This window comes from Moschus berezovskii, chromosome 3 (genome assembly GCF_049115385.1).
Source record: "Moschus berezovskii isolate FMDL1 chromosome 3, NW_MosBer_1.0, whole genome shotgun sequence".
Lineage (NCBI taxonomy): Eukaryota > Metazoa > Chordata > Mammalia > Artiodactyla > Moschidae > Moschus > Moschus berezovskii.
Genome location: NC_142462.1, coordinates 121,883,347 through 121,898,021, shown reverse-complemented (window position 1 = coordinate 121,898,021; position 14,675 = coordinate 121,883,347). Strand labels below are relative to the sequence as shown.

General features: G+C 49.0%; 1 protein-coding gene across 1 annotated transcript in view; it reads right to left on the bottom strand.

Annotated features, from left to right (window-relative positions):
* Window positions 1–5,396: 5,396 nt before the first annotated feature.
* ZNF398 (zinc finger protein 398) overlaps window positions 5,397–14,675 on the bottom strand; it is a 30,246-nt gene continuing 20,967 nt past the window's right edge. The window contains exon 6 of the mRNA XM_055421460.2: window positions 5,397–13,573. Within this exon, the coding sequence (XP_055277435.2) occupies window positions 12,423–13,573 (1,151 nt within the window). The 3' untranslated portion in view covers window positions 5,397–12,422. The remainder of the gene's footprint in view (window positions 13,574–14,675) is intronic.

Below are 14,675 nucleotides of genomic sequence, written 5' to 3'. Positions count from 1 at the left end.
CCTTTGCCTGGATGACAGAGAAGTGACCTGGGTTGGGTTAGAAGAGGGCCAGACCCTTCCAGCCAGGAAAGGAGCCCTGGGTTTTAACAGCAGCCTCATCCGGCACCTTTAAATGCAGGTCAACGGCAGTTTGGAACACCAGGCCAAGTCAGAGGAGGATGCGGGAAGAGGATAAGATCGGCTGGAGGAGTGGGATGGGGAAACTCACTCATTCCGCAACTATTTACTGAGCACCTACTACGTGTCAGGGCTTCCCTGGTGGCTCAGATGGTAAAGAATCCGCCTGCAACACAGGAGACCTGGGTTGGATCCCTGGGTCGGGAAGATCCCTTGGAGAAGGGAACAATTACCCACTCCAGAGTTGTTGGCTGGAGGATTCCATGGACAGAGGAGCCTGGTGGGCTGCAGTCCATGAGGTCACAAAGAGTCAAACATGACTGAAGCGACTTAGCATGCACACATACCTGAGTTTAAATTCCAAAATCACCACTCACTAGCTGTAACTGAGCAATTTCACCTCTCAGCTTCACTTGGTCTCCTGGTATATAAATGAAGAAACTAATGAGCCATTCCATGGTTGTAAAATCAAATGAGATGACAACAGTGCTTATAGGCACTCAACAAAGGTATTTACTTCTAAAAGGTAAGTCCTTGCAATTATCCTCAAAATAGTGTCTACACTGTTTTCCTAAATGACTGGTCCCTGTCTTGTTAAGACAGAGATCTCCAAGGCTCACTGTTGCCCTATGTAGAGGCAGACCTGCCAGAGAACCACCACAGACTAGTGCTCTTTTCTTCCACTGCACTTAGGTAAAGGGCATTATTGGCCCGGGGGAGGCATGTGCTTAGAGCACCATATTAAGAAGGACAGTTATCAAGTACTTTCTCTGTTGCGCATGCTTCCAGGATACAGACTGAGCATCTCACAGACTTGCTATTATCTCAAGGAGCTGACAGGTTAGCAAAGGCTATGTTCCCAGAAGTCAGTGATTGCTTTCCCTCTGTTCCCTGGCCATGGGCTGCCCCCTGATTGGAAATATCATGTCACTATTTTTAGGGGAACCAGACAAGTAGAGTCTAAAGAGCTCCAGGTGAATTCATTTCCGCCTGTGAGACACATTTCAGAGCATATATTCTGATTATATACATCATCAGCATCTTCCCTTGTTCCTAGAGGTGGAAGAGAGGCTAGGTTAGTCCCAAGGGTTTAAGCTGTCTTTCCAGTATTAAGTAGGTAAAATTACTTCCCTTCCTAAGCATTAAACTAATTGTAATAACTGCTTCTCTTTTTACACGATAAGGTACCATATGGTACATCCACTTTACGTTTCTCCTTCACGGAGGGTGAATTTTTCACATTGCAGCCAGCCATCACCCTTTCACCCCTGGCAGCCAGAGTTCAGTTCACTGTCATGAGATATGAGCAAAGCTACTCAACTCAAACAGAATTTAAATGCACGGGCTTTTTATAGCTGCCAACCCTAGCAACCACAGATCACAAAAGCCAGTGGTGGATACAGCATATGGGTGGTGAATGGTGGGGTGGGGGGTTGGAGGGAAAACAAGACGGGCAGGAGGAGAGGGCTGTTATAGCAACACAGGTCATGGATCCATGGACTCCAGTGACCAAAAGGCTGACGGGGCCGAGAGATCCCACCCAGCGTGGGTGGGAGAGAGCCTCGCTGGGAGAGGTGTCCAGTCCTCAGACTCGTCTCTGTGACTCACTGAGTAACTGCGAGGCAGTTATCGAACTTACCGAGGAGCAGAATGAGCAACTGGATGGAGTGGATTATAGATGTCAAGTGTCACTGTTAATAAACATTTGAAGGGGGAGGACCCGGGGCTGGGACTTCAGTCTCTCAAGCGGCTGCTTTCATCTCGTCACCCAGGAATTAGAGAGTGCTCTGGACCGGGTATTGGAAGTGATAACGTGCTGATCTAAAGGATATCAGAGAGGACAAAGGAGAGGGAATTCAAAAATGCCAGAATATCTGTGTGTCGTGATGGCTGATTTTATGTGTCAGCTTGACTGAACCAAGGATTGACCAGGTAGCTGGTAAAACGTTATTTCTGGGTGGGTCTGTGGGTCTAATTTCTGGAAGAAATTAGCATTGAATCCGAGACTGATCAAAGTTGTCCTCACCAATGTGAATGGACACCATCCAATCCATTGAGGGCCTGAAGAGAACAGAAGGGCAAAAGGAGGGCAAATTTGCTCTTTCCTGGCACTAGGACAGCCACCTCCTTCTGCCCCTGAAAACTGGCGCTCCTGGTTCTTGGGACTTTGAACTCAGAATGAATGGACACCACCGCTTTCCTGGTTTTCCAGTTTGCAGATGGCAGGTGATGGGACTTCTTAGCCTCCATAATTGTGTAAGTTAATTCCTATGATAAATCTCCCCTTAAATATCTCTCTATATCCTGTGGGTTCTGTCTCTCTAGAGAACCTTAATACATGTGTCTACCACTCCAACTCTTGGTGCTTCCTGTATACTCTGCGTCCTTTCAACAACCACAAGCTTTGAGGAAGAAAACCTTTAGCTTCCCTCTTAGCTAAGTGAAGAGGGCAACCAGATTTGCCCTTTTAGCTCAGTGTCGCTCCTTGCTTAATTTAACAAGCAGGCTTAAGGACTACAGCGTAATCCTCAAGTTCCCCTCTCCCACTGATGTTTCCATGGTTACAACTTCCTCTCTGCACTTTTAGACACTTTAGGCCAACCTCCAAGGAAGGAGAACACCTTAGATTTCAAAGCCATTGACATAAGTATAACTAAAAATCAGAGGCAAGACTATATGAAGGGGAGGGTTGCTGGGGTAAGATGATGAAGCTCTAGACTACTTAGAAGAGGCAGAAGGTGTTAATATGGATCCCAGTCAAATATGTTGTATTTTACAGTTTTAAGGTCCATTTGCTCTTGCTAATGAGTTTTCAGTGTCCCTGCCTTTTTCAGATCCACCTTCTGCCAACATTTTAATTCAAACTTTAGAATGTGCCCAAACACACATACACACACACACACGTTTTTCTCTCTCTCCCTCTCTTTCTCAGTAACGTTCTGTTTTATACCTATGCCAAGTTTGGAGAAAATACGACTTCTTCCCTCCTGAGTCCATTTCCAGCCTACTGGAAATAGGCATTCCATCACTTTCTTTGTGAGCCTTGACACAGGAGATGAGTGGAGTTCCCTAGCTTCTGTTCAGTTCATACTGACTCCTCAGTATGTGACTGCTTGGTGACTGGGTCGACTGCTCAACAGCCCTAACGCACAGGCACCAGGGCGCAGAAACCCTCGATGCAGAAGACGTGCTTCAGGCTGGCGATGGCTGCACTATGTTCCCTTGAATCTTCCCAGCGGGCAACCCTTCAACACAGAAGTGTGGATTATTTTAAATGGCCAGAATTCATTTAAAGTGAAGTCTAGTGTTCATCCAGATTAATACCAGTTTTTCTAAATGGGCTTCCCTGGTGGCTCAGATAGTAAAGAATCTGCCTGCAATGTGGGAGACACAGGTTTGATCCTTGGGTAGGGAAGATCCCCTGAAGAAGGGAATGGCAATCCACTCCAGTATTCTTGCCTGGAGAATCCCATAGACAGAGGAGCCTGGCAGGCTACAGTCCATAGGCTCACAAAGAGTTGGACATGGCTGAGCAACTAATACTTTCTAAATGCAACAAGTAAGCCTCTTGAGAAACCTGTATGCAGGTCAGGAAGCAACTGTTAGAACTGGACATGGAACAACAGACTGGTTCCAAATAGGAAAAGGTGTACGTCAAGGTTGTATATTGTCACCTTGCTTATTTAACTTATATGCAGAGTACATCATGAGGAACGCTGGGCTGGAAGAAGCACAAGCTGGAATCAAGATTTCCGGGAGAAATATCAATAACCTCAGATATGCAGATGACACTACCCTTATGGCAGAAAGTGAAGAGGAACTCAAAAGCCTCTTGATGAAAGTGAAAGAGGAGAGTGAAAAGGTTGGCTTGAAGCTCAACATTCAGAAAACAAAGATCATGGCATCTGGTCCCATCACTTCATGGGAAATAGATGGAAAAACAGTGGAAACAGTGTCAGACTTTATTTTTTTGGGCTCCAAAATCACTGCAGATGCTGATTGCAGCCATGAAATTAAAAGACGCTTGCTCCTTGGAAGGAAAGTTATGACCAACCTTGATAATATATTAAAAAGCAGAGACATTACTTTGCCAACCAAGGTCCGTCTAGTCAAGGCAATGGTTTTTCCCGTGGTCATGTATGGATGTGAGAGTTGGACTGTGAAGAAGGCTGACCGCCAAAGAATCGATGCTTTTGAACTGTGGTGTTGGAGAAGACTCTTGAGAGTCCCTTATACTGCAAGGAGATCCAACCAGTCCATTCTAGAGGAGATCAATCCTGGATGTTCATTGGAGGGACTTATGCTAAAGCTGAAACTGCAATACTTTGGCCACCTCATGCGACGAGTTGACTCACTGGAAAAGACTCTGATGCTGGGAAAGGTTGGGGGCGGGAGGAGAAGGGGACGACGGAGAATGAGATGGCTGGATGGCATCACCGACTCTGTGGACATGAGTTTGAGTGAGCTCCGGGAGTTGGTGATGGACAGGGAGGCCTGGCGTGCTGTGATTCATGGGGTCGCGGAGAGTCGGACACGACTGAGCGACTGAACTGAACTGAACTGAACTGAACTGAAGGTATTAAAACGTGTATTATTGTTAAGTCTGAGCTGGTAATAACATCACCCCCAGTCCCTTTTGGTTCTTTAGCAAAGTTCTCTCACTCAGAGGTGCTGGCCTCACCTTGAAGGAGGTAAGGGAGGACCATGATGCAGATGCTGGCGCCGTCCCCATCTGTGCCCGTCCAGCCTCCTGTCCGTGTTTTTGATACCAGGTCTCTGGACAGAGCCTGCAGTGGGCACAGCGATCCGTCAGCACTTTTCCAACAACCTTTCCCATAGCCTTGTTTCCCTCTGAGTCCTGCCTTTAGAATCAAATCATGACTTTCTATTGTGGATTCACAGATTCTTTATTCACCTTCAGTCTACAGCTCCCTGTTTTAGGAAAGCAGACCCATTGGTCATTTCCACTCCCGTCATTCACTTTTCCTTTCTATGATCTTCTAAACTTGCAGGCAACATAGAATTACTTTACCTGTGGGCATGCTCAGTCGCTCAGTTGTGTCTGACTCTGAGACCCTATGGACTGTAGTCCATGCATGAGGCTCCTCCGTGCATGGGATTTCCCAGGCAATGATACTGAAGTGGGTTGCCATTTCCTCCTCCAGGGGATCTTTCTGACCCAAGGATCGAATCCACACCTCCTGAGTCTCCTGCATTGACAGACAGATTCTTTGCCACGGAGCCATCTGGGAAGATGTAGAATCACTTGGGGAAACTTTAAAAACAAAACATCCAGGCCCCCCTACTGCAATCCCAGCCTCGACATATATTTTTTTAGTTCCCCATGTTATTCTAATATTCTTCCAAGAACAAAGCAGCATAAAAAGAAAGCTCTCTGCTGGTCCTCATATCCTTGTCTCAGCTGCACAAGATCTCCCTGGGGACATAAGCATCCTGAATTATCACTTACTACTAATAAAATATTATTGACATAACTATTCTTGTTTTTGTCCTGCTGTTTACTCTTTGAGGTTGGCTTGCAGATATTATTTTTCTTACATTTTTTTCCCTTTTTTAAAAAACTATAATTGGAAAGCCAACAGCTGGTTTGATGACATAGCTTCACATACATCCTTAGTTTTGAATTCTGTTTAACCACTTCCAGATGGCACAAGTGGTAAAGAACCCGCTCACCAATGCAGAAGATGTAAGAGATGTGGGTTCGATCCCTGGGTTGGGAAGATCCCCTGGAGGAGGGCATGGCGACCCACTACAGTATTCTTGCCTAGAGAACCCCATGGATAGAGGAGCCTGGTGGGCTACAGTCCATAGGGTCGCAAAGAGTTGAACATGACTGAAATGACTTAGCACGCACACACACACACACACACACTCCAGTAATGTGCCTGCCTTTCCAATTTTATCATTCCACATATACATAAAACTGGTTTTCTTGCCTGAGTTGCCGGTAGAAGTCAACACATTACATGGGCCACGTTATAAAGTTTTCTGCACCAAACTTTGTTTTCAGCCTCTGCCCACAAGTTCTTCTGCTCTCTCGCTGCTTCCCAAATTGCGGCCTCAGGCTAGCTTCCCCCCAGCAAAGGCAAGCAAACTAGAAGTGAAGCAACAACCACTGCCCATTCTTGAATGAAGAGAAGCATCATTTAAGGAACACCCAGGAAACTGTTTGACTGATCAACAAGTAATTCTCCTGTACTTCCTACATGGACACTTCCTCTTTAGGCCTGAAGTATGTTTCAAAGCACTTTTTAAGACCATCCTTCATTTGAGCCTCACAACACCTTGGGTTAACTTGGTAAAGCACGTACTATCCTCATACTACAAATGAGAAAACCAAACCAAGATTAAAACTCTGGCCTCCCTGACTTGCTTCCAGGACCTCATTCATTTGCATAATCCTTATTCTTACAAAAACTTTAGAAATGCTATATACAAAATGTTTCTTATGACACAAAATTTACAGGAAAAAGTAACCACTGAATGACCCCAGCACCCTAGAACAATCATTTTGTTTTCCTATGCTTAAAAATGCAAATACATACTGTGTATTTAAAATGAATTTTTATAGTTTTGCTAGAATTTTGTCAGTCTGTGTGGCTTTGGAATAATCATACTATGGTTAGAATGAGACACTTTAATCTCTAATAATGCATACCTCTCCAAGGTGTTCATTCTGCTGTGTGTATCACTCGATAGGGCAGAGTTTGGGGAGAAACCAGGCAAGGAAAACAGTCCTAGTTAGTAAAACCTTAAATTCTATGATTGTAATATAAGGAAGGGACCTTATATTACCACCTTGTTCAATCTGCCCGTTAGAATTAAGATAGTTTAATCTACACAATCGAAGTGGCTTGCATTGTACCAAGTAGGTAGAGAATGTTAATCTCAACCAGAATCCCTACTCAGGTGGTCTTTGGAGCTTCCTGGGTGACTCAGTGGTAAAGAATCTGTCTGCCAATGCAGGAGACGTGAAGTTCCCCTGGAAAAGGGAATGGCAGCCCACTCCAATATCCTTGCCCGGAGAATCCCATGGACAGAGAAGCCTGGAGGGCTACAGTTCATGAGGCTGCGTAGAATCGGACATGACTGAGCGACTAAATAACAACAGATGGTCTTCCCACTGCACAGGCATATTAATCCATCAAGGATCCACGTTCCTGACAGCATGCAGCACCAGGAGGGACACACAAGACGTGGCCTCAGTTTTTGGGCAGCTTCATTTTTAGATCAGCTGCAGGATTTCTCAGTAAATGCTGACTTTGCTAATAGCAGACACAAAGCCACGTAGACCAATGAGGTTTTATCTGATAGTTTATTTGAAATGTAACCTGGCAATTTTATGGACATTGCCGGACGGTGCTTTTGAGTCCTCTCTGATTTGACTACGGTGCTTTTGAGTCCTCTCTGATTTGACTGTATCTCTCTGCATTCTTTAGTGGGGGTTGGTCCTAAGGGGTGGAGTAATTTTTTGTTTTCAAGAGGCAATGTGACAAAAGTCATTGTGGATGTGTGTAGAGATAGAATTATGGCCTGAGTCACCTATTTGAAAAGGAAGTGGAGCCTGGCTGGAAAGGCGGAATAACACCCCAGAAAGTAACAAACTACTTCTTTGGCAAGATACAGCAACAGCATCCTCCAGGTCCTTTCTGTACCGGCCATGAGCTCTGGTCTGTGCTGTGCTGCCGGAGCAGAAGTCTTTCAGGGAAGCCCTACACAGGGGAAGCAGAGTCTTTCCTCTCCGGGCAGTACTAGAAATGCCCCACCGTCTGCCCATTCCCCAGAGTCTACCAGCCCAGATCCCGGGGAGGGACCTAGGACCCTCCCTCCCGACATGGCTGACTGAGCCAAGATGAGCACCTGACCCAAGGGCAGCCAGTCCAAGGGCGGGTGGAGAGTTCCGTGGCCTGGTATAGAAAGAGGAAGGGAAGCCCCCGGGGCAGTGGTAAAGAATCCGCCTGCCGAGGCAGGAGATGCAAGAGATGGGGGTTCGACCCCTCGGGTTGAGAAGATCACCTGGAGTAGGAAATGGCAACCCGCTCCAATATTCTTGCCTGGAAAACCCCACGGACAGAGCAGCCTGGTGGGCTATAGTCCATGGGGTTGCAGAGTCAGACACAGCTGAGTGTGCGCGCACACACACACACACACACACACACACACACACACATACATAGGAAGAGGAGAAGGGCCAGATGCCACACCTCAGAATCTGAACCAGCTGGTGTCATGGCACACACAAACTTAAGGGAGCCGGGAGATACAGAAAAGTTAAAAGAACAGGCTGAACGGAAGCAACAGACGAGAGGCAGGAGCTAAGTCATCACGTGGTCACGCGCTCCCGCAGCACGGTCTCAGTTCCCTCTGGTTGGCCTGCACCTTTCCTGACTGCTGCCAATCTGACACCTCTGTGTGCCAGGCTCTGTGCCAAGCAGTTTCACAGGTTCCCCCCAAACCCTGACACATCCAAGACCTAGCATCGTTCTATGTTACAGATACGAAAACCAGACTCATGAGGATTAAATTGTTATGTCACTTCTTACGATGTCATGATGATTAAATTGTTATGTCACTTCTTACGACGTCAGGACTCGCTAGGTCCGGGCTGAACCCATGCCCTACGCCACAAAGCTGCACTAACCCACCAGTCGTGTCCTTGTGAGGCCCGAGCACTCCCCGCCCCATCTCCCGCCCACGTGCCCCAACCGGAGGCTCTTCCGCTTCCAAGAGTCTGATACTTCCCGAGTCAAAGAATGTCCTCTGTGTAATACCCTGTGAGAAGACTGCTTCCTTTGCAGGGTGGAGAGAGCAGGGTCAAAGGTTTCCACCAAGAGCAGAGAACACTGCGCTGATGGTAACAGAGTTCCTGGCCTGTGAGAACATTCTGGGAGAGTCTTACTTTGCCTCTCTGCTTCTCAGTGGTCCTCAGGCAGCTGAGGATGCTTTTTACTGTCTAAGAAGCTACAGTGTGGGTTGGGGGCGGGGGCGGGAAGACAGTGTGTTCTGCTCCTCCAGAGGACGTGAGCGGAAATGTGGGTTCTCCATCCCATCTGGAATGAACAAATAAAGGGACTCGGGTTCTCTCTTATCAACCAGACTTTCTAAGACTGAGACAGTAAACATTTATTACTCCCGGGTAAGCTCTAGAGTCTGGTTCTGGCTGAGATAGCCATGGATACCCAAGTATTTAAAAATGCTCCAGAAAGAAGCCCAGCGGAGTCCCCCCAACGGGAAGTCTGCAGGCTATTGTTAATGGTGAGGGAAGCTCTGTAAAGCAGCCAGACCCCGGCCAGGGCGTTCTAGTAACGAACACCCAGCTCCAAAGATCAGTCATCTTCTTTCACTTTCCAGACGGTCAACTCCACTGAGGTTCACATCGGCGGTAGAACCAGGTTCATCTCACAGTGATAAGGAAAAACCTAGTAAGGACGCACAGCGTGAACCTGGTTACAGTCAACAGCTGGATCCACTCCGCGGAGATGGTGCCTGTTGACGTGTGACAGTACACACTTCCCGGCCAGAGGGCAGACTAATGGAGCACTCGCCTCTCAGTTTTCCTCCTTCCAACTGAGTCCAGTTGTGGCGACCAATCCTCAGATACTGTTAAGGGTATGGTTTGTCTCAGAAGCCCCTGATGAGCGAAGTTTCTCCACACACTGGAACCTCTCTGTTGGACTTATCTTTCCCAATGGTCTTTTTTTTTTTTTTTCACTTATCCACTTTTGCATCTCAAGCAAATAAATTCTAATTTAGACCCGGCCTGGATTTCTACGTGGTGAGAAGACTGTGGGAGGGAAAGGAGATCAGAAGGTACAGTGGCTGCACCCCTGGTCTGTTTGACGGTTGACAATTGGATAACTTCCACTTTTATCTTTCTGGCTTGACCCTGCCATTCCCTTTCACTCGGCTTCATGGCTCTTGCCTCATGGGTATGTGAACTCTTCACTTCTTGCCAAACTGTGGGTCCTGTCTGGCTAGAGTTCCTTGCAACAGGGACTGTGGGACCTCTCTGCAGCATTTCAATCCCCAGGTCTCTTTAATTAATAAACTCTGTGTCCTCAGGAAACCTTTGAGTAAAAGAGGATTCTCCAGGTCATTTCGTCCATCACTGCCCCCACTGCAGGGAGGGGTGCCTTCTCTGGCCAACCCTGGAGAACGTGCAAGTCCGTTTCTTCAGAAGGGAGCTCACCACAAGGGGACAGTACTGTGACTCTTCTTCCTTTTCATTAGGGACATGCAAACCAGAGCTGGACCTCAGTCTTGGGTTCCTGGAGGGGAGGTGGTTACCTGTGAAGCTGGAACTTGGGCTCTGAGACCCCCAGGACTCCCCAGTTTCCATGGTAGTGGATCCAGATTCTACCTAGAAAACTCTTCATTCCGGTATGTGAAGGTTCTGTTCATCATCTCTCTCGGTGTGTTCCATACCCTTGCTTCAGACTGTAAGTTATGACAGGGGACTAGGTCTCACACACATTTCTTAGGGCTCCTGTGATGCCTGGTGTTGTGAATGTCACAGAGCTGATATTTTATACATGTGATTATCCTAGAGAGCAGCATGTTCAGACAAAGCCCTCCTGGGAGCAAAGCTGGCTGAGCTGATACTTTTTCCTAGTGCAATCACACATAACTAGGCAGGGTGAAGAGTGGGCTGGGTGATGGGGAAAACAGGTCCTTCCCTTATCATTCCGTCAAGAGAGTGTCTTGCCTAAATACTCCCAGACCTTGTCCCAGTCACCACAGGGAGGTCCCAGGGAAACAGGAGAGCACCAGAGGCACAAACAACTTTTCTGCCCAGGACTTGGGGCTTCTGCACTCTTGTCTTCTATCCCAGTCTCCAACCGAGAGTCAACGACAAATCAAAACTGATTTCAGTCAAGTTTCAGCAAGAACATCTCTGCCTTGATTTTGCTTTCTTATTTTGCTTTCCTTGGATAACAACCAGAGATAGAGACAGGATTTTGGCAGGAGAAGGAATGTACCACAATATATATAATTTTTAATCCTAAAGGTTCACTTTTTTCCCTTCACCAGCCTCACACTGCAGATGAAAATGTGAGATCTGTAAAAGCAAAGTGGCCTGACTGCAATGTCCCTTAGAAATGGGACCAGGCTCAGGTGCTTCCTGGTGACTGACTGACCCTTACAAAGGTACACATGGTGGCAAAGTTCCCAAGAAGCAAACCAGTAGGAAGAGGCTGCCCTCGCCCCGTCTGGTGCCTAGCTCTCGGGGGTCTATGAAGCCCCTCAATCTGTCCATGACCGAGGGGTTGAGCAGGCAATGCCGGCTCAAGAAAGCTGCATTGTAACTGTTATCTCACTACTGAGGAAGCAAGAGCTGAGAGGCCATGGGCACTTTCCAGGACTCTGTAATGCTTCTAGAAGGTGCTGTAGCCTTTTCCGTTGATGATTGTCAGAATATCAGACACCAGGAATGGAAAAGCCAGCCTACTGGCTTGGAAATGATAAGCAAGAACATGACATTTTAAGTGGCTCTCAGGAACATGGTTCAGGCACAAACTCTAGACTGTTCTGTCATTTCTCTGGGATCTCTAGCTTTTAAAGCTGGGGCTGCATATCCTGCCTCCAAGTTTTTAACCAGGACCTTGGCAAAGCTTTCTAGTAGCTTAAATGGCAGTAAAAAGCCTGGATGCTTCAAATTAAGCTAATGAAAGAATTGTTCTCCTTAAGAAGCTTTTAACATCAAGATTTTTGCTCACTCAATATTGAACAAAATATATTAGGATTACTCTGGGAGACCTAGGAAGGCAGTCTTGAGTCATCATTTCGGGCAGGGCAGGACACTGGAGCTCTGCTAGGGGAGCAGGAGCAGCGGGGAGGGCTTGGGCACTGGCTTCCAGCAGCCATCACACCACCAAGGAAGTGAGGAAGGTTCGGGCAAACATTCTGTGCCTCACAATGGGCTTCAGGGCTTGGAGGCTCTTCCATGCACCTGACTCTACATAGAGCTCAACCACTCTCAACTTACTAACCTGCGATGGATCATCAGAGGCTGAACCTTGCTTTCCAACCTCTGCGACATTCTAACTTCTGCTTAGCTCATAATTTTTTTGAAAAGATGGGGAAGCTGGCTTTCTTCCAGATCTTCCTGGGTTTTGCAACGTGGTGCTCTTCTGAAGTTCCGAAACTCAAGCACGGCTCTAGTCAAGTGTTCAGGACCCCACATTCCTCGATGTGCCAAGCAGTCCTACCACGGGGTGGGGGGTGGCGGGGCTTTCCTCTTGCCCCTACCCTGCCCACACTGACAACCCTAAAAGGACACAGCTTTACAAAACAGCGCCCCCACTGCCTTCCCCATACCACTGATTGGCCTCCAGACCTTCGGGGTTGACGCCCAGGCCCGAGGCTTCCAGCCCGGGTAGGAGGGGCCCCGGGGGGTCCGGCGGCGGTCCGGAGGGGGCCCGGTCCCCGCCGCAGCCGCCGCCGCGGCCCGCGCGCAGGTGGTCCTTGAGCGTCTGCTTGTAGCGGAAGCTGCGGCCGCACTGGGCGCAGGGGTAGGGCCGCTCGCCCGTGTGGGTGCGCTGGTGCTTCATCAGGTGGTGCTTGCGGATGAAGCTCTTGCCACAGTGCGCGCAGCTGAAGGGCCGCTCGCCCGTGTGCAGCCGCCGGTGGTTGAGCAGGTGCTCCTTGCGCATGAAGCTCTTGCTGCAGTCGCTGCAGGGGTAGGGCCGCTCTCCCGTGTGGATCATCTGGTGGCGGATGAGGGCCGAGTGGCCGTTGAAGTCAATGCCGCACTGCGGGCAGGAGAAGGGCCGCTCCTGCGCGTGGCCGCGCTGGTGCAGCAGCAGGCTGATCTTCAGGCTGAAGCTGCGGCCGCACTGCGCGCAGCGAAAGGGCCGCTCGCTGGCGTGCGCTCGCCGGTGGCTGGCCAGGCGCGCCTGGTCGGCGAAGCGCTTGGGGCAGTCGGGGCAGGGGAAGGGGCGCTCGGCGCTATTGTGGACCCGAAGGTGGTAGGTGAGTCGGGACGGGTGCGTGAAGGTCCTGGCGCAGTGCGGGCAGGTGGGGGGCGTCTCCCGGGCGGGGGCTGGGGGGCCGCAGTCGGCCGGCGGGGGCAAGTGTTTGGGGCACTGGGCGCAGGGGGCGGCGTGCTCGCCCGGGGGGCCGCACTGGTGGGTCAGCAGGAGGTCCTGGCTGAGGCTCTTGCCGCAGTGGTGGCAGGAGAACACCGGCTCCCCTGCCGGGGGCGGCAGTGGATAGGTGCCCAGCTGTGTGAAGGTCACTTGTCCCTCCGAGGCCTCGGCCAGGTCGGCGGCTAGACGTCCAAACGGCGTCAGGGACGCGGACTGCGGGCTCTTGAAGGCCACGTCCGGGAACGGCTCCTTAGCTGCGGCTGCTGGTGGAGAAGAGAAGGCGACGGGCACCTCGGGGCACAGGGAGGCTCTGGCGAGGCCTTCGGCTTTGATGACCAGCTCTTCGTCTGCAAGAAAGGGCTCAGGGTCACACCTGGCCACCTCCTGGGCTCCCCGGAGCTTTCCTGGGTCCCTGCCCGGCGCAGAGCAAGAAGTCAGCGGAGGGCTGAGACAACCACTAGGGTGTCTGCAGAACTCTTGGTCCACCACCGGAGAGTTTGTTACCAAACCTCTGCGGTGCTTCCGTTTGGACAGGAAGGGCCCTGGCATCCGTCTTTCCAGCGACTTTCACTGTTTCGTTCCTGGCGCACACACTCTGAGGTGTTCTCTGTTGCCTGCTGTGGCCAGGCCTAAAGTCATCTATTTATCGAATCCTGTTCCTCCTTACTCTGTCAGATAAACCCCTCAGTATAGTTCTCTGTCCCTTTATCTTTTCCAAAATACAGTATACATTTCTGCTCCTATATCTTTGCTCACCCTGCCCTCTTTTTGTAGAATGCACCCCTCCCTTCCCATCTTCCTAGGTTACACCCAAGCACTTGCTACCGGTTCTCTAAGGCCAGTTCCGGCCTCACGTCCTTCTCAGGCTTTATCTAAATACCTAAAGGATAACTGATGGAATGTCCTCCAGACTCCTTATTTCTTGTGTATAAGTAAGTCATCCATCCCACTCACCCTTGACGTTTAATAATAGGCATGCCTAGTACTGAAATGTGTCCCTCCAACAAAACTTCTGAAAGAGCAGAAACTCTTTTTCTCTTTTAATTTTTATTTTGCAAGGTCTAAGCACAGAGCACAAAAGATAAATAGGTTGCATTCAGTTGCATGAACCATTGGGTCTCCTCTGACCTTGAGAGTCTCTTCTGTTCAGATGGCAAAATACAGCTGGTACTAAGTGTCTTAGAAGACAGGTGTTTCCTCCTGTCATGATTTTGTTCTTAGGGAGAGCTCCTCACTAACACCCTCGTTTGTGCCTTGGCTTGTCTCCCCTACCCTCATCCCGCTTCGCTCCTTTCTATGACCCTCTAGTGTTCTGCCCTTCTCCACCCTAATACTTTTCATCTGTGTGTACTTCTTTTCCTTCCTCTGACAATTCTAATTTGTCTTCACACTTAAGAGTGTGTTTTCTCACTTAAAATTTATCTTAGTTGGATTTCAGTTTCATTTCTT